The sequence below is a fragment of the Dendrobium catenatum genome, unplaced genomic scaffold (assembly GCF_001605985.2).
Source record: "Dendrobium catenatum unplaced genomic scaffold, ASM160598v2 fragScaff_scaffold_133, whole genome shotgun sequence".
Lineage (NCBI taxonomy): Eukaryota > Viridiplantae > Streptophyta > Magnoliopsida > Asparagales > Orchidaceae > Dendrobium > Dendrobium catenatum.
Genome location: NW_021318595.1, coordinates 3,604,833 through 3,625,178, shown reverse-complemented (window position 1 = coordinate 3,625,178; position 20,346 = coordinate 3,604,833). Strand labels below are relative to the sequence as shown.

General features: G+C 37.8%; 1 protein-coding gene across 2 annotated transcripts in view; it reads right to left on the bottom strand.

The window, feature by feature from the left end:
* Positions 1-20,346, bottom strand: part of LOC110096853 (vacuolar protein sorting-associated protein 25) — a 90,088-nt gene that overhangs the window by 49,146 nt on the left and 20,596 nt on the right. For both annotated transcript variants that reach the window (XM_020822981.2, XM_020822980.2), the window contains one exon: positions 5,556-5,642. In XM_020822981.2, coding sequence (XP_020678640.1) covers positions 5,556-5,614 — 59 coding nt within the window. In that variant the 5' untranslated portion in view covers positions 5,615-5,642. The remainder of the gene's footprint in view (positions 1-5,555; positions 5,643-20,346) is intronic.

Genomic DNA, 20,346 nt, shown 5'->3' with positions numbered 1-20,346 from the left:
CTTTTTGTAGGATTTTTGTGTAAATTTGACCGACTGCCGTTACGCTGCCCGATTTTCGTAGATTTTCTGATTTGCTTGGAATTGATAGATTAGATTGATATGCTTATGATTATTGATATGATTGTTATAGATTGCTTTAATATTGATTATTGAATTGATTATTGATTGATTATTGATACTGGAATACACGTATAACCTGGTTGAACATTGGTTGAAGATTGATATTGACCTGTACAGGATGGTGGGCCGACGGGCTTTCCTTTAAACCATTGATTATTGATATAACGATTGGGAGTCATAAGGAGTTTATAGAAATGCCGACGGGCGAAAAGAGTGGCTACTCTTATTATAGAACCAATGTATGGATATCTACAACAGCAATATGGATTCTACAACAGCACTATGGATTTCTACAACAGCACTATTGATCATAGCTAGTGTTTGTGCTTGTCGAGTAAGACCATTGTATGGAATTGCATGTATACGATATTGTTTCGTATGGATTTCCTGATATGCATTGATTTATTGATTTCTGATTGATTTATTGATCTTGACGGATTTATTGATGGATTTATGGATTTACTGTATCGTACGATTTCATTGATTTCACTGATTGATTGTTGTGCATCGACATTGAGCATTGATATAGAAATGGATGGATATAGATATTGCATTGATAGCATGGACATGAATAGTATAGAATCATTGACACTGTTGCCTATAGATTCATTGATTTCTGCTTATAGATTCATTGTTACTACTGCCTATGGATTTATTGATCTTGCATATAGATTCACTGTTGTTACTGTTTCTGCACCGTATTGACTGCTGCATGGATTCACTGTTAGAATAGATTGAGATTTATCGTACTGCTTTCCTCGTTTGATTTCATTGAATAGATAGTATTGATTAGGTCGCATTGATTTGATTTGATAGCGATTGATTTGACGGATTGATTGATTTCCTTTTGTGTTCGGATTTCTTCGAGATTGACATGGATTTATTGAGTTGATTTATCGATTCGTCTGCCGCTGCATTGACTGGTTTTATTAACTATGGACTTCCGTATTGCATAGACTTATTGACCATTGACTAATATGGATTTGATTGACTGACATGCATATTGATAGCATAGCCGTGCTTTGATTTCAGTTATAGGTATTAGGTGACCTGCTGGGCTTTGTAAAGCTCATTATATGTGGTTGAAATTTTCATGTCCGAGCAAGGCAACTGGAATGGAGTTTGATCAGAATGTCAAACGAATCCTTTCACTATTGATATCTGGGGCATCACATGGCGGGAGGCTCAGTTTACTATAGTTTGCCCCTAAACGGGGTATACGCCGGGAAGTTGTTGAAATTTCAGGTAAACATAAGATCGTACTTGGGACAATATGGAGCTTTACTTGGACATTGATTGGAGCATCAAATGGACTTGATTCAAACTTAAACAATTAATAATAAATAACTTCAACTTGAATGCAAACAAAACAAAAGAATAGCTCGAACTCAAGTGAACTATAGGGGACTTATGAACTCGAACCGGATTGAACAAAAGTGAACAATTTGAATATGCAATCGAACTTGCAAGGACGCAGGGGACTCGAACAAGGATGCAGACACAAAGAACTTAGACAAAATGAAAGTGGAATTTGAACTTAAAATCAAACTTGAGCAAGAAGTGTTTTGAACTCAAAGGGATGAATGGACCTAAACTCATCTTGAACTTGATTCACTCTTAACTTGAGTGATAAGAATCTGAACTCAATATGATCATAAAGAAACTTTGACTCAGACTTAAGTGAACATGAATTTGCAATTTGAACAAACAAAGGACCACATTTGAGCTCAAATGAATGAATGCAAGGAGCTTAAAATGAGAACGAAATGAACTTGAGCTTCATTTCACTCAAAGTGAACCATGATTTGAACGCTATGAATTCAAATCAGACGAACAATATGAGACAAGTAAACTTGAATATGATCACAAGAGAACTTGAACTTACATGGACCACAGGAAATTCATGCAAATAGAGTTTGAATTTAAACATACACAAGGAGTATACATGAAACTTGTGAACAAAGGAACTTATGTTTCAAAAGGCATGATTTGATGATTTGTTCATAGACAACAATGCAAGCTCTCAATGAATATAATAACTCACCTACGATCACATACAAGGCATGTAACATGTTAGTGAGCAACATTTGAAGAGCTATAATGAACAGAAACACTATGATGTGCAAGAATTAAATCATCATTTGATTCGCAAGCAACAATCAACAAAGGGCAAGGACATATGATCTACCCACAAGCAAAGATCAATTAGAGAATACAACAATGTACTCGCAATCAAAATACAATACCTCAATGAAATATGCACTAATTGTAATAAGGATCATGCAGTAATGTGTCTGTAAGTAAAGCAAGAGAGAGATAGGAGAAGTGGATTCTTTGCTATCAATGCGGACTAATGTATATATGAGCACATCATAGTCTATTTTAAAATGAGAAGGATAGATATGCTATAAGAGGCCTGCCTACAGATCATAATAAAAGCAATGATAGGATATGAACATACAAGCTCCTACGAGCTGTTATAAGAAGATCCGTTGTATACCCAATAGGTTACCCAAAAGCAAAATACAGAATGATTACAACAAGTGCAAATCTTTATGAGTAGCCATGGAAGATTTGTTGTATGCCCGATGTATCAACCACAAGTAAGAGGCCAAAGGACTACAACAAATGCCAGTCTCCATGGGTTGTTGTAGGAAATTCACCATACATATAGCACGCAATTTACGAGCAAATACAAATTTTCAAACACCTGTTCTACATTCAACATGCTGTCTATGGGAAAATGTGAAAGAATTGTAATAGATGCAAGCATCTACAATCAAAGAAGGAGATTAGTTAGTGCATTACAATCTACCTGCATAAATCATGCAAGTAGTGCACGATAGTCTACCTATATAAAGCAGCGAACAACTCTATTCAGAAGCTGCTATGTGATACCACCGGATCCGCAACATTAATGCAAGCGGTCAGAAGGCGTTTACAAATATTCCAAAAATACTCCTGTATGTGCACCATAATTTGTATACATATAGGTACACAAAAGGAGTAAATGTAATCAAACACCCGCATGGGCCCTGGCAAGCATGTTGTAGAAACACATGTGATGTCTAGGGATGCTGTGCGGGTCAATAAGTGAATTCAAGTTCGAGCCCGATCCTCCCATGAGGCAAGTGGGAGTCGACAAGGCTCGAACACTTAAATAAGTATCCGGTCGCGAGTTTTTTATACATTCATATTAGGCATTCAAAGCCTATAATCAAGAAAAATCACTAATAAAAGCACAAAGCCTACGAAACCCAATCCCCTATCGGCAAGTTGATAGGGTCGATAAGGTTTAGTAAATGAATAATCCCAATACCCCGATGATGGCTGCATTGAACGAAAATCTCAACCGAAGGGGTCCATTCCAAATACTTCAAATGTCCATCAATATCTAAAAATCCAAAATTCCACAAAGTTCAAAAATCTAAAAATCTCAAAATCTAGATAATTTAAATTGAAATTTAACCATCCAACCATTTAAAGCAAAATTCATCCACCCTCCGCAATAGTTTGCTGGGGTGGACAAGTTGAACGTTACTTCAACTCACAAAGAGTAAATGCCTAGTCGAAAATATCACTAGGATCCATTCTCAAATAATCTACTGCCAGTAAGGACGTGGTATGTGTCCTTTAACCGGCGATTTTGCTGCCAAATGGCACCGCAGGATAAACGATTATAACCCGAGGCCCTATGAACAGAGTGGTTTTGCTGCCAAATGGCACCACGAAATACCGGTTATGGCCAGAGCCAAATCGTTCCTTAGTGGCATCAAATCCTTGAGATATGAATCAATAGGATAAGATCGATAGGGCAAAAAGCCCTCTGTTAGCTAAGGTGAATTCAAATTTGTCCCCTTAGACAAACACTCACCCAGGTCTACAAAGTCCCCTTAGACGAAGCAACCCATGGCTGCCGACAAGGATCCTTCTGTCAGGTTGGGTCGACTACCTCCTCTGACTAAGTAGACCAGGGACAACGATGGCTTGGGACGACGGAACTATGGGATCTTGATCGGGTCCATCATCCATTCCCCCACCATCCGCTTTAAGTGCAAGATGGTGAAAATTTTCAATTTTAAATATCAAATATTCAAATTCTTAACAATTTTCAAATTCTCAAACTCATGCTGCTACTATATGCCAGATACTACGTATCTCTACGTATCTGATTGACGACTAACCTTAATTGAAAGTTCTCTCTCGTTATCGGGAGGGGTAATTAACTATAGGGGCTTGCGCCTATAGGAAACAAGAACTCAGATCATAAAGTCCTCGCAAAATGAGGGCGAAATCTCTGGGTAGTGTCTTATCTACAAACCCATATGCCTTCCCAAAATTTATCCCGGAACTTATTTTATTAAAACTCCCTCGCCAAAAAGAAAAAGCAAAGCGGGCGGAGGCCAGGGTAGAATTTTCAAAGCCCACATATGACTCTTAACAACTCTAATAAAAATCATTCCTTCATAACCGAAAAATCAAATAAACTGAAGTGGAAATAAAGGAATATCATCATCAATGTTTCGACAAGATATGCATATTGTAACAGGTTGAGTAGCCACTCAAATATTTAACATTTCAGATCAACTGAAGGTATTGGGCATCTTGTGAAGATATTAATAGCTAAAAAGAAGAAAAATATCAAAAGAGAGCAGCATCCAATAGTAGTAAAATTGAGAACACACACATCTAGAAAATTGAAGAGATATAAAGCATCCTGCTCAAAACCAGCCACGTATAAAAGCAGGTAAAAGTTGAACAGAAATGCTAGCATAGAATTCACACCCAAAAACTAGTCAGTTTATGATCCTGTTACAGAAACGGAATTTCAGCACCATGAAGAATGATAATAAAAGATTCTAAGTGCTGGAAATTCATGATAATCATTATTATTAGCCTTATACTAACTATTTGAAGGGCATTGTGGAAGATCAGCTTACAATAAAACTACATAAACAAGGCAATTAAAAAAGTTCATTCAAACGCATGCAACACCAGTCAGCAATCATGCAACTGCTGTTCATCATAAAGAAAAAGTTGAAAGTTAAATACTTGGGACAAGCATCTGAGCATTAAACATTAGCGTGAAAAGTCAATGCTCCCTGATTCAAGGAGGTGCATTTACAAGAGGTGAACATAACAGATTCCTTCTAAATGTATCTTAAGATCATTAGCAAGACAGAATTAGCTGACATGTATCATGCAATCATCACCCATCAGACATATCTAAATGAATTAGTTATAGAAAAGCAATATCAAAACCATTTGCAGAGATAGTAACAGCATAATATTTTTGAACTGATTATCTGATGTATGGTAACCTTTACATATTTTATAAAACTCAGAAATCAAAATTTGATTCAGTGATCAACCACCAGAAGCTAGAACTTTTGAAAGAGAATATTAGACAAAAGGCTGAAGTTGAGAAAGTTTACGTAAAATATGGTGGATAGTTGAAGAACTGAGGTAGCTTAAAATCCCCCAGTTTCTGCATCTAGTCATTCCACAGATTTTCCGCGCACCTGTGCATTGTAGGTTCTATGATGCAAGTGTATATGTAATTATCAAAGCGAGAAAAACATATATCTACAAGAAGTGATAGTTATTGGTATTGTTTTGTTAGCAAATGAGTAAAGCACTGGTTTTTTAGTAAATTTATATAAAACAAACTTCCTGGTGATCTCTGCAGTCCCATCTTTAATCGTTATTTTTGCACTTCTACTTTGGAAAATGACAGTATCATGACCTTGCCTAGCCAGTCACTTGGCGTTGAATTTCACATTTCTGCTTTTGCTTAAATTTTGATGATCATGTCAACATGCCGATTTTAGCATCACCATTATTGCTAGCACAAAACTTCATAGGCAAACTGAATATAATATATATATATGTGCGCGCGCGCCCGCGTTGGGTTGGGGGGTGGGGGTAGTATATGCACATTAAAAAACATGCATACATATCTAAAATGAATGCTTGAAAGGTAGATGAAATACAGCATAATTTCTGTATTTGTACAGTTTTTAAGGATGTAAAAAGACATGAATGAACTCATTCTATTAATATAAAAGTGCATGCTAACTACAATTTTAAACTGATTAAGTTCATATTGGATTGGGATTAAAGTGAGAAAAATCCAAATCATACCTAATTAATCAGCTTTAGTTTCATCAACGCAGCGCCAATTTATTATGTCCAAGAGCAAATTGATGCCTCAATCCTTGTGTAGAAATCCATTTTGATGCAAATATCTAAATCATCTTCACTCTCATATACCCTTTCACACCAAAACTTGCAATAAAAGAGGAAAAAGAGAGTATGGTTCGGTACAAACAGCAACCGCCTGTCCACTAAGACCCTTGAAAATACCAGCTTCACGATCAGCGCAATGGATACAAATAAATAAAGATTTGCCACTGTTGGCTTTCAACAAAAAAAAAAACGTTTACTAACAGTTCACACCTTTACAAAATTAGGAGATGGGGCCTTGTCTCTTTAAGTACTAACTATCTTCATATATCGTAATTTATCCATGTCATGGATGGGTTGTAGTAGCAAAGAGAGAAAGAAAATTGTCTGATTAAGCTTCACAGATCAAGGATGGCTTTTGGATATGTTTGATGAGAGGAACCGATTTTAACATTAACAAATTTATTTATGAGTAAGCAAACTAATGAAGAGAAAAAGGACAAAGAGGGCGAACCATATGAAGGAATCCAAAAGGAATGGAGAAGCACAGTAGCCAGGAGGGTGACAAAGTGGAAGAGGAACGAAAAGGAAAGAGGTTGCTCCGCAGCTGCATGAGACTGGACACAAGCGATGGAGAAGATAGCAGCATCCCAACGAATAGAAAAGCTGATGGTTGGTTGTTGGCTCCGAAAATTTGACCCTGGCCTCCCCGTGATGCTTTCTTTTGGGGGAGTTTTAACGGAATTAAGTTACGGGGTAAATTTTGAGAAGGTAGATGAGTTTGTAGATAAGACACTACCCAGAGGTTTCGCCCTCATCTTGCGAGGACTTTATGATTTGAGTTCTGGTTTCCTATAGGAGCAAGCCCCTGCAGTTAATTACCCCTCCCGATAACGAGAAAGAACTTTCAATTAAAGCTAGTCGCCAATCAGATACGTAAAGATAAATAGTATCTAACATATAGTAGCAGCATGGGCATTTCAATATAGTTGGAGAATTGATATTTAAAATTTGAAATTGCACCATCTTGCACTTAAAGCAGATGGTGGGGGAATGAATGCTGAACCCGATCAAGATCCCATGGTTCCGTCGTCCCGGGCCATCGTGCTCCTTGGTCTACTTAGTTAGAGGAGGTAGTCGACCCAACTTGATAGAAGGATCCTTGTTGGCATCCATGGGTTGCTTCGTTCAAGAATACTTTGTAGACCTAAGATGGGTGTTCATCTAAGGGGACAAATTTGAATCCACCATACCTGACAAAGGTCTTTGTGCCCTATCGATTATATCCTAATGATTCATATCTCAAAAGTTTTATGTCATTAAGGAATGCATTGGTTCTGGACATAACCATAATTTAGTGGTGCCATTTAACAGCAAAATCACTCGGTTCAGAGGGCCCAGATCATAATCATTTATCCTACGGTCACATTCCGCGGCAAAACCACCGGTCAGAGGACACGTACCACGTCCTTACTGACATGAAATTATTTGAGAATAGATCCTAATGATATTTTCAACTAGGCATCAGCTTTTTGTGAGCTGAAGTATTTTCATATTTATCCACCTCGGTAAACTGTTGCGGATGGTGGATGAATTTTGCTTAACATGTTTGATGGTTTTATTTCAATTTTAAATATTTTAGATGTTGGCATTTTCAAAACTTTGGATTTTATGTGCGTTTGAGGGCATTTTGAATATTTGAAATTACCCCTCTAGTTGAGATATGCATTCAACATGGCCATCATCGAGGTGTTGGATCATTTTTATTGACTAAACCTTGTCGATCTTATCAACTTGCCGATAAGAGAACATGTTTGACAACTGTATGATTTTAATTAATTAATTTCTTTTCTCATAGACCTTGAAAGCCTTATATGAACGTATAAAACAGATATTTCGGTCGATGCCTTGATCATATATCTATTTGATAGTTCGAGTCATGTCGACTTTTATCTATCTAAGTAGAAGGATCGAGTTCAAACTATGTTCATTTATTGACCCGCGCAACATCCCTAAACATCACGTGTGTACCCATAACACGCTTGTCAGGGCCCATGCAGGTGTACAATTGAACTTGCCCTTTTGTGTACCAATGTGTTTACATATTACAATGCATGTATATTTTAAGATGTTTGCATGCAATGCGAAGGGGTGTCCGACTGCATAAGTGACTATTATTGCTGAACGCACGGGGCTTTATTTTAGGTTTTGTTGACGCCTTATGTGTGCTTGTACGAAGGTTGTAGATCCGGTGGCATGATGTCGTACTTTAGCGGCCTGTGGTCTTTCATTACTGATTTCCCGCTTTTGATTACAAGTACATCGTATCGTTATTATCTGGATGTCATGAGGCACCTCATATCCTAATGTTGACTCCCTTTTCTCGTTCACCGATAGGTCTTTTTAGGCTTGGTATAGGAATCAATAAACAGCTCTTTAATTATGTCATCATCATCATTTTTTATTGTTGGCTTAAATAAAGAATCAATCATTTCAATCATAAATGATTGCATTCTTACTAGTGTCCTATTTTTTGAAATCAGTGGCCGGTGCCTTGAAAATACTCCTTTTCAGAATCTTCAGTATAGTGGATTTCTATAATATGTAGCCTCCAATGTTAGGTAATTGGACTATAAGATAAGTTGAGGTATATGGGTACTCTTGTCATTCCTGGCTTCTTCAATAAGAATAACAGTCTGATCGTCATTGAGGTATTGAAAGAATTTGTATTTCTTGAAGTAACTTTAGAACACCATGAAGTTTAATTCGAATTTTCTCAAACATCTATTTCATTCTTACAAGAAGTGCCCTTCTCAAGGGAGGATTATGTCCAAGAAATCGGTAGGTACTTGCATTCCTTGGTTGCACAACATCGGCAAAGGCAGTACCATAGCACTATTAGTATACATTATATATTGTGTTGCAATGTAAAACTTTGAAGATCGTTTACACTTCCAAGGCCTATAGATGTCAAAGATGTTTTTCTCTTAGATAAAAGGCAAAAAAGAAACTTTCGAACACCAGTAAGTTTAGTTCGAATTTGCTCAAACATCTCTTCCATTCTGCCAGGAAGTGTCCTTCTCATGGGAGGATTCTGCCTAAGAGATTAGTAGGTACTTGTATTCCTTGGTGGAACAATGTCGGCAAAAGTGGTACAATAGCACTATCAGTGTGCATGGTATATTGTGTTGCAATGTCAAACTTCGAAGATCATTTGCACCTCCAGCCTATAGATATCAAAGATGTTTTCTCTCAGAGAAAAGGCAATGAAGAAACTTTGAAACATCAGGAAGTTTAGTTCGAATTTGCTCAAACATCTCTTCCATTCTACCAGGAAAAAGGATGCCCTCCTCATATGTGGGTTCTCTTCGAAGAGTTAACTGATGCTTGTATTTGTCATATGCACTTGTATACTTTTGTGTCCATAGGGGTCTTCCACAATGCACCCACTGTTATTATCCACAAATGGATCTTATTTATTTATAGGGACTGGTCATATTCAGTACGATCTCTTGGAAGTGTTCGCAGAAGAGACATTGTTCTCGCATCATATTCACCTTTCACCAATCTCAGGTGATCATTGATTATACTTGTTTGCAAGGACGTGTCTTCCACTATCAATTGCCAGTGTTATCATCTCAATCTACAAGCACTATTGTTGGTGTTGGAGATTTCAATAATGTATATAGGAGACACCTATGCATTATGTGACTATCATGTTGCCCTTGCAAGTACGGTGCATTTAACCTCATAGGGACTATTATAGGAGTCCACTACATCTGTCATGTGTCAACCAGCATCATTCCATGTGTGCTTATGTATTTAGGTGATAATGGTTGATATTTGCTTTGTATTTTTTACTATTGTTCATTGCTTGTATGCACGAAAGTCTTGTTTGTCAATAGTCCCCTGCTTGTTTGCTTGGATTTATTTGAATGAATTAAATTATTATTTGGCATTTGAATTTTGATCTTGATTGTGCATTTTAGGGTTTAGGGTTCAATTTCTTGTAGTTCAGTTCAAGTTATGTTCCCTATTATTCGTACAAGTTTTCTGCACATTTGGTTCAAGTTCTGTGCATTTTTGTTCAAGTACAGGTCCTCTGCATTGCTGCTCAAGTTAGATGTTCTTTATTGTTCAGGTCTTGTGTACTTTAGTGTAAATTTTGGCATCATCCCAACATATCCCCAAACAGCATCCTAGCATATCCCCTGTTTGGGGGAATTGTATGGAGTCCAGGCCTTCCCACTATACTAAGAAAAGCATGTATGGTAGGTGTCCTTAGAAACCACAGTCGTAGTCTTCAATCCCACAACATTAAGAAAAGCATGTATGGGGGCTCTAAAGTTACCTACAATAAAAAAAGTACAATGGTTTTCCCACATGTATTGAGGTACATACGGGTACTTAATGTTGTCCCCGCCACATTAAGAAAAGCGTGTACAGTGCTTACCTGCTTCGTCGCATGTGTCGCACCAGGTTCCTTCCTACCAAGCTAAGAAAAACGTGTATAAGTGGTTGACCGACTCGGCACACCCACCGAGAACAAGGTTTTGAGTTTGAGATATGCTTACCTGCCTCGTCACATGTGTCGCACTGAGTTTCCTCCTGCCACGCTAAAAAAAGCGTGAATATATGGTTGACCGGCTTGTCACATGCATCAAGGATAGGATTTTGGGTTTGAGAGCTGTTTACCTACCTCGTCACAGGTGTCGCACCGAGTTCCCTCCTACCACGCTAAGAAAAGCATAAGTCAAGGCGTAAGCATGCTTAATTTATAATTAATCATAAATTATCAATAATTAATTATACTTAATGTATAACTAATTATTTTTAATTCATAAGTAATTATAAATTAATAGTTATGTTTAATTTAAAACTAATTATAAAGTAATTGGATTTAATTTAAAATTAACTAAAAATAAATTATAATTAATTAAAAATTAATCATTGTTAATTATATTTAATCTATAATTAATTATATCCAATTTAAAATTAATTATAAATTAAAACAATTAACTAATTGTAATTCATTTTAATTAATCAAAATTAATTACTGTTAATAATAAGTAAATATAATTAAATAAAATTAATCATAATTAAGCTAATAAAATAAAAAAATTAAGAAAGATTTGAGCATGATTTAGATTATGTTCGGCAACAGGATTTGGCTGAAGAAGCTAGCGGCAAGGAGAAAGTGACCCTCATGGCCAATGAGCTCCTGTTGTTACCTCTGATCAAAGTGTCATAACTTCCTATCCGATAGAAAAGGGATGCCATCGAAGGAGCTAAGTTGACCAACAGCAAAGGAGTCGATGAAGCGTGCAACAGGGAGAAAGGACCTTCACAACAAGCGGAGCTCCCGCCCCTACCTCAGATCAAAGTGTCGTAACTTCCTATCCGATGGGAAAGGAACATCGTCAGCAGGAACGAAATCGATCAGCGACGAAGGAGCAAGGAAGGTCGCGAGAGGGAGTGCCAAAACTAGAGAGGCCAAAGGCCTTGCTCTCGCGACCATTTAAAGACTCGAAGATGAGATCGTGCGAAGCATGATCGGAGTGGTCTTGACATGCGAACGACGTGCGAGCGGGATTCAAGACGTGCGCTATTCGTGGCTAGACAGGTACAAAGATTTAGCGATTTTTTTGTTTTGTGTCCTGAACACTGGTCAATAAATGCCCCCCAACAAATGTGGAATGCGTCTAGAGCGAACCATTTGTTGCATGCTGATTGACCTTGTGGATCTCTAGAAACTTATTTTAGATGTCACATTGGGGGTGTTCATTTAGCGGATCTCTAAGAAATTGTTTGGATGTCACACTGGTTTTCTTTCTTTATAAACCTTTCGATGTATCTATAGGCAGTTAATATGTTAGCTTCAGTCAAATAGAGACCCCTACAATAGTGATATAGTACTTCATATTTAGGTCCCTAAAGAACTGCTTTGTAGATTGACTTTAGTAGATATAATTGCAACATTTTTGTCTTCTTTCAACACTACAGTCACTTTAATTTATAGCCTTTTTGTATATGCTCAACATTCTTCTTTGCCACAGTCATGTATAGATGTGATATTTCTGTCGTATATATACAGGCGTTGTTCAGAATCTATCCACATTTTGTAGATTCATCAGCTGGAAGGAACTTTGTTGCATCATGTACTAATTGTATCTTGCTCATATTATACTTTTTTGTTTATCACACATTCAGTTTATGGAGGATATTTCATTCTTCTCTCATCCGTTTGTATCTTGATAAAATTTAAAATATTTATTTAGGTATCTCGGCACGTAGCGCAATGTTGACCCAAATAAATATTTAAAATGCCCCCAACCTTTAGAGACATTTGTAGATGACATTCAGGATGCTTCTTTCGTAGCTTTAACTTGAGTTCTGATGCCCTGTGCTTTGTGCTATGGACATTGATGGAGAATTATTCAATTTGTCTTTATTGACTTGTTAGGTGATTTTTGTACCTTTGACCCTATGCTTCTTGCTTTGACGAGCTTGATTAATGAGTAGATGTCGGTGATCTAAGCTTTTTAAATTTATGTTAGGTCAGTGGCAAGAAGTCATCAGTTCAAGGCTTTGTGTGTAACATACTTGTTGATGACGAGATCCTCTTAATTCAGCTTTAAGTTTTTCATGAACTTTTGAATAATTTCTTAGAACATTTGCTTTATGCTTTGATGGATTTGTTATAGAAGAATTCCTTCGATCCTCGCTTTATGCTATACGGATTTGTTGAAGAATTGTAGATTTCAACTTCAACTGGTAATACTATATGTAGGTAGTATTTTGATCCTCAACAGGTCAACAAGAGTTTAATCTGGGTTACTTGAATTCATTAGACTGGAAGAGCTAGTACTTTATAGCTCTTTGTAGTTCAACTGTTGAAACAGGAGTTTTGCTACTACGACATTTCTTATGACTTAATGAGTAAATAGAGCTGCCAGCGACTCAGCCATATTAGGGCTTATTGAATTTGACCTCTTACGCCCGTTTAGGCTTAGACTTAAGCCATGGAGAAATGCGCTCCCCAAGCTGAGTTTGCTGGAGTTTACATATTTGAAGTCAACCTTTGTGATTGTAGGTTTTGGAACTTATGCACATTCGGTAGCCACGTTGATTGGGAATACATCCTTCCCACTATAACTTTGACTCTTTGGTCAATTAGAAGGATATCATGGACTACGACTACTGATGCTTGTCGAGTCAAATAAACCTCTATACTTCTTGCAATCCCTACAGTCGGGTTGACGAAATGAGGGTTCTGCTACTACGGCCTTTCTTATGGCTAGTTGAATAAACGGAGGTGCCAGTGACTCGGTTACATCTTGCCTTGTTGAGTCCAACCTCATACATCCATTCAAACCTTAAACTTCAAGCTACAGAAGAACTTATGTTGCTCTAACTCGATTTATTGGAGTGCACAGCCACGAAAGCCTTCTTTTCTAACCTTCAAAGTCTTTGGATAATAGAGAAGTTGATATCCCGGGTATCTTGGAGAATCACCGGTATGTGTTGAAACTGAAGTTGTCATTTTTCGCATTTTTGAAAAGCCTTTTGGGTCAACCAATAGTTCTGGACATTTATCTAGGGATCTCGGAATGAAGCATGATGTCAATCTAGACAAACATGATAACCCCCCATCATGCAGGAAAGGTTAGTTTTTTTTTTTAGAATTTTAAATATTTATTTAGAGATATCTGCATGAAGCATGATGTCAACCCAAATAAATACTAGAATGTCCCATATCTTATAAGAGAGAGTTTTTTATTTCATAATTTTTTAAAATATTTAATTAGAGATCTCGGCATGCGACGCAATGTCGATGCAAATAAATATTTGAAATGCCTCTTGTCTTGCCGGAATGTTTCAAACAAATTGTATTTCAGGATTTTAAATATTTATTTGGGGATTTTGACATGTGGCGCGATGTCAACCCGAATAAATATTTAAAATACCCCGTCTTACGAGGAATTTTGAAATACATTCTCGTAATACAAGAGAATTTTAAAATATCAAATGTATATACTAATAAACATGTATGAAAATATAATGCATTAAGCATAACATTTTCTCAGGCAATTTCATATGTAGTATTTCTTCAAGTATCGGCCATTGATCGGTGGCATGGGCCTCCGACCATTCAGATTGATGAATTGATAAGCTCCACCCTGGTACACCTTTTCAATGACATAAGGCCATTCCCAGTTAAATACAAATTTATCACCAATTTTTCGATGCGGGATGATTGGTCTTCTCTACACCATGACCAATTCCCCTTTTTGAAATGCATGGTGATACATCATTTGATTAAAGAACTTTTTCATCTTTGTTCGATAAATCTCCAAGTTATGTTGAGCTTACAACCAGAGTTCATCGAGCGCAACGAGCTCCTCCATTCTCAACCAAGCATTTTGTTCTTGAGTAAGCTCATTTTGGACAGCGACCCTAAGATATAGTAGTTCAACTTCTAGTGGCAACATTGCTTTAACTCCGAAAACCAATGAGTTAAGAGTGGCTTAGGTCGGTGTTTTGTAGGTTATATAATATGCCCACAGCGCCTCTGCCATCTTCATATGCCACATTCTTTTATTCTTAGTAAGAATCTTCTTCAGCAATTTTATCAGTGTTTTGTTGAAGACTTCTGCCAAGTCATTTGCCCTTGGATAGTATATGGAGAAATATTGTCAATCGATCTTGTGACGATCGATGAATTTATTGATCTTAGTGCTTTTGAAAGCTGTACCGTTGTCTAAAATTATACGGCATGGTACTCCGAATTTATAAACAATATTATGGGTAAAAAAATTAATCACATGCTCAGACGTGACTTTTTTGAACAAAACTGCTTCAACCCATTTAAAGAAGTAGTAGGTTGATGCTAGGATAAAGCGGTCCTACTGATAAATGGTGGATCTATCAACCTGAATGGTCAGGATGCTATTCTAGGATGCAATGGATTTGACGGTTGATGTATAACATCACCGTGAATATAACACTTGTGACACCTCTTAGCATGATCAATACAATCATTTACCATTATTGGCCAATAGTAGCCCATTCTTTTAATTTTAACTGTCATCTTGGGACCTGTATGGTGTGCTCTACAAAATCTTTCATGAACTTCTATCAACACTTTATTAGCTTGTTTGGTCTCTAGACACCTTAGCCACATTTGATCAAAACACACCAATATAATGTGGTATTGACAAACGCGTAACATAATGCTCTCTTCTTGATTTGAGCAGCTAATGACTTATCCGTTAGTAGTTTACTTTCTTTGAAAGTATTCAATGAAAGTTTGCCTCCAATCATCTTCTTCTTCGACATCTAAATAATGTCACCATGATTCTGAAGCTTGACTAGTCTTTCATCATTCCTTAGGAGCTTGTTGTTCTTCAAGTTGATCTTGAAGATCAACTGGTTAGGGAGGTTGAGGATCAATCGGAGTTGTATCTTGATGGCTTGAGCTTGGTATTCCATCTGCCTGTGGGAATTGTAATAGGTTAACGATTGTGTACCATAATTATTATAGGTCATTCATCATCCATATTTATCATTTCTTTAGCCAATTTGGCAAGGCAAACAACTTTGTTGTTTTGGTCTTGGAGAACTTGAGCTAATTTAATGATTAAAATTTGCTTCATAAGCCGAGAACTCGCCGATGATAATAAACCAACACAAACTTGGTGATTTTGTAAACTCTCAATACTTGGTTTATAACAAGTTGAGAATCACCAAAGATTTAGAGATTTCGAATTCTAACATCAATTGCAAACTCCTTAGAGCTTGTTTAATGGGTGTTGCATCTGATTTAATGGCCAATTTGTGAACTGATACGTCAAGGGATAAGACAGGCTTCTCAATATATGTCCAAACATAACAGTCTCTGAATTCACAAAAAAGCTTCTTCATTTCTTCCACTTGCTCTTCTGACATAAAGGAGCTAATGAAGGTTGGATGAGGGTCTTCCTCATTCCCCAAATTAAATTCCTTTAGCTCATCTATAATAGCAGCTTGTCGGCCATCTTCAAGCTCTTCTGGTGCAGACTTAGCTTCTACGGGTTAGTTATCAGATTTGATTTTCCCGCATGTGATTGCTCGACAAGTATCCTTTCGGGGATATTTTCACTTGAAGAATTCGATACCTTTATATACAATTATATCCTTCGATCATAATGGATGTGGATTCCTTCCATACCAGAGGCCAAGGCATATACGAAGTTGTCGTTTATTGGTAGGAATATTGATTTGTTTCGTAGCATTCTTTGTATACCTTTGGTATTAAACCTAGGTAGCCTTGTAGGTAGTAATTTTTCAAAATCGAAGAGTATACAACACCGGTCATGATTCTGTCATTCGTATTTTCCCATGGAATATAATATGATCCATGGTGCATTTCCCTTTTTAAGAGGCATATAACAGGTAGTTCGTTCTTCAATCTTATGCATATCACGTGAAATGATTTCTTTGAAGTGTTGTAGGGGAATACTCGTGATTACAAGTACGCTATCTGAGATCAACAAGATGTCTATTCTTCTAGAGAATACACCCTGCACCATGTTCATGTAGATAGAATCATAATCATAATAATCATTTGAATATTCAACCTCCCTGCTCCATTTGGCCGTAAACTAACATACACTTCGGGATTTGGTTGCAGTGACATCATCTTCATCCGTGTCACTCCTTATATGAGGTATGTGTTTCTTTTCTTTGAGAATGATCGGTGCTTTGAGAAGAATCGGCGTTGCTTTCTTTCTCCCCATATGCCTTTTCTCACCTTCCTGTTCGGGTTGTTTTGCAGCCTTTGAATTTGATGTCTTTGCCTTAAGAGAGCTCGATAACTTTAGCTTCTTTGGCATGAAGTATCTGGCATCTTCATATATCATTACTTCAATGACTGCAAGGGCTGGATGTCGCCAGAAATCCTGAATTCTTCATCCCTGAGATACTTCATACATTGGTGTAGTGTCGGTAGGACAATGCCATATTCATGCAACTAGGGGCGACCTAGTAGTGCCTTGAATGAAGTGTACGCATCAATTATATGGAACTTGGCTTCTGTATAAAGTTCTCCAAATATAAGATGGAGCATAAATGATCCAAGGATCTTCTATCCTTTTTCGTTTAAGCCATGTACCATTAACATCTCTTATCCAAGATGTTGCACATCGAAGCACAATGATCTCAATGCCTTTAAGCTCATGAGATTTATGGAGGACCTGAGATCGATCAAAATTTAACTGATCATCATATCGTCGCTCTCTGCTGAATATATAGAGGGCGATTGTGATCCATCGTTCTGAGCATCAGATCATCCTCAGCAAAAGTGATTATTGGCTCATTCCAAACTTGTAGCACATGTCATATTGCGCTTGGCAAAATGCGTCTCATATCTTTCGGGGTCCTTGAGAGCTTAAATCAGATCTCTCGAAGATCTTTAGACATTTCGTGGAGTACGTTGACGAGTCGAATCATCGGTCTCTTTGGCACCTTCAGGCATACCTTTAACTCCTAAGACCTGGGGCACCTGGGGATTTGGAGGGTTTGCTGGAGCGCTGCTCACAGCTTGGTTGATTGGCTGAGCTGGCGCAGGAACTACATAAGTGGTCTTCTGCATTATCTCCATCATTGTCATCATCTGAGTCTTATCTCAGTCATTTTCTCATTTAACTGAGAGATTTCTTTATCTTTTCCCCGTATTTGTAGTCGCACTTGCCTTTTCATCTCCGCAAAAGTGATAGTTTTGGCGGTGAAGAAGTTTTCTTCGACTTCTTCCCCTTCTTCTAAGGAACGAGCACTTCTGCTGGTTATGGATTTAGCCTTGTAACGACGTCGATAAAAACGTTCACGTGGCTGTGATTGTTGGTCATCTTCATCATCACCATCCTCATTATTGTTGTGGCTGACCATGTAAATCACTTCACCTTCCATAGTGTCATCATTCTCAAATTCTTCTTTCTCTCCTTCTTGTACTCGAATTTTTGAGCGACGTCGCCACTATATTTCTTGTTCTTAACTTAGAATGATTATTTCTTCGATCTGTGGACTGCGATCAAAATGAACTTCTTCTCTAACTGAGTTAGGTGAATGATGGGATTTCCAAGAGAATTTTCCAAGCTGTCAACCGTCATGGCGACTGTTAGCATGGGCCTTCTTTTGGACCCATCTCTAGGGTTTCAGTTAGCTAAGGCGGACCTCAAGGAGACTGTTCCGGATGTCACATCTGAACTGGTTCTTTCTTCAAACATCTTCCCTTTTCAAGGCTTCGGCCTTCATATTTGTTTACCCTTCCACTAGGGCCTTTTAGTAGCGGATTCCTGGATACGTGCTCCAAGTGTTATGCCCTAATGTGCTTCCCGTGGAGCTTGTCATTGGTATCCTCTTCTTTCTGGTATCACAACAAATAATAGCCTCTCCCTCAGATGGGTTCTTCTAGCTTCAATAACTAACGACCTCTGGAATTTCTTCTTCATTAATCCTTCTCCTTGATTGTATTCAACACTCGGTGAACTTGAGCAAATAGATGTTCGGGCTCTCTCGTCTTCTGAGGGGTTGGAGCTTCAAGTCGACGCACCCAAAATAATTTTTTGAGCTTGCCAGAAGAGCTGTTTCTCTTTACCCACTTCAGATTAGCAAACCTATTACATGTGGGAATATCAACCTCTGGCTCTCGTGCTGACAGGATGGAGGGATGGATTGGTACTAGTAGATGTTGAGCACGTAGCTCCGCATTTCTTTTCCTCTGTCTTCTATTGAGCTTACCTCCACATGAGGAAGCTTCAGCATCGATCATGTATCCCAGATGCAACAGACTCTCTAAGCAGAGCAGTGGTATTTGTAGTCACTACAGAAACTTTCTTTCCAGTAACAATCCTTTTTATAGTAAGGGTTTCTAGTTGGGATAACCTTTTAAAGACAGAAACTCTTCCTTGGATAACATCCCTAGTAGTAGCTCGAGGCCTTGATAGATGCGCACGTTGTACAGTGGTATTTGTAACATGAGACCTCCCAAAAAGCTCTTCAGAATTTATGTTGTACACAGGAACGGCTGTAGCCCTTACAGTAGCTGCTGAGAATTCGAGCCCACTAAAGTGAATGGTAGCTCTAGTATTTCCAATTTCGATGACATTATTTTCTAGCTAAATTCTGGCTCCTCGTCCCAATTGACAGTAATCATGCTGTCCTCCAGTTCCATTCTGCACAAATGAAAGGCAGGGGTTCATAAAAAATTGATACATCACCCAACACTTTCAAACTGCAGAAATTACGTAGAATAAATGACAGAAGCAGGAAAATTAAAATAGAGTCGAAACCCTGCTCATTGAATTTCCAATGAATCTTATTAAAGATTGATTTTATAAAATTTAAAAAAAATTTGCCCATATTGATTTGCTTGCTACTTTGGTCTATGAATGTCTAGCCAGAGATGGAAAGAAAAACCAGTCCCTAGCAGAGTTGCCAAAAATCTATGGGTAGCCAGAGATGCAAAAAGAAACAAGTCCCCAGCAGAGGTGCCAAAAATCTATGGGCTCCAATATGGCCCCGGCCACCCCTCGATACTTTCTTTCGAGGGAGTTTTAACAGAATTAAGTTTTGGGGTAAGTTTTGGGAAGGCAGATGAGTTTGTAGATAAGACACTATCCAGAGATTTTGCTCTCATTTTGCTAGTACTTTATGATCTGAGTTCTGATTTCCTATAGGCGTAAGCCCCTATAGTTAATTACCTCTCCGGATAGCGAGAGAGAACTTTCAATTAAGGCTAGTGGTCAATCAAATTTGTAGAGATACGTGTTATCTGGTATATAATAGCAGCATGGGCATTTGGATATATTTGGAGAACTGATATTTAAAATTTGAAATTGCACATTCTTGCACTTAAAGCGGATGGTGGGGGAATAGATGATGGACCCGATCAAGATCCTATGGTTCAGTCGCCCCGTGCCATCGTGGTCCCTGGTCTACTTAGTCAGAGGAGATAGTTGACCCAACCTGACAGAATTATTTTTGTCGACAGCCATGAGTTGC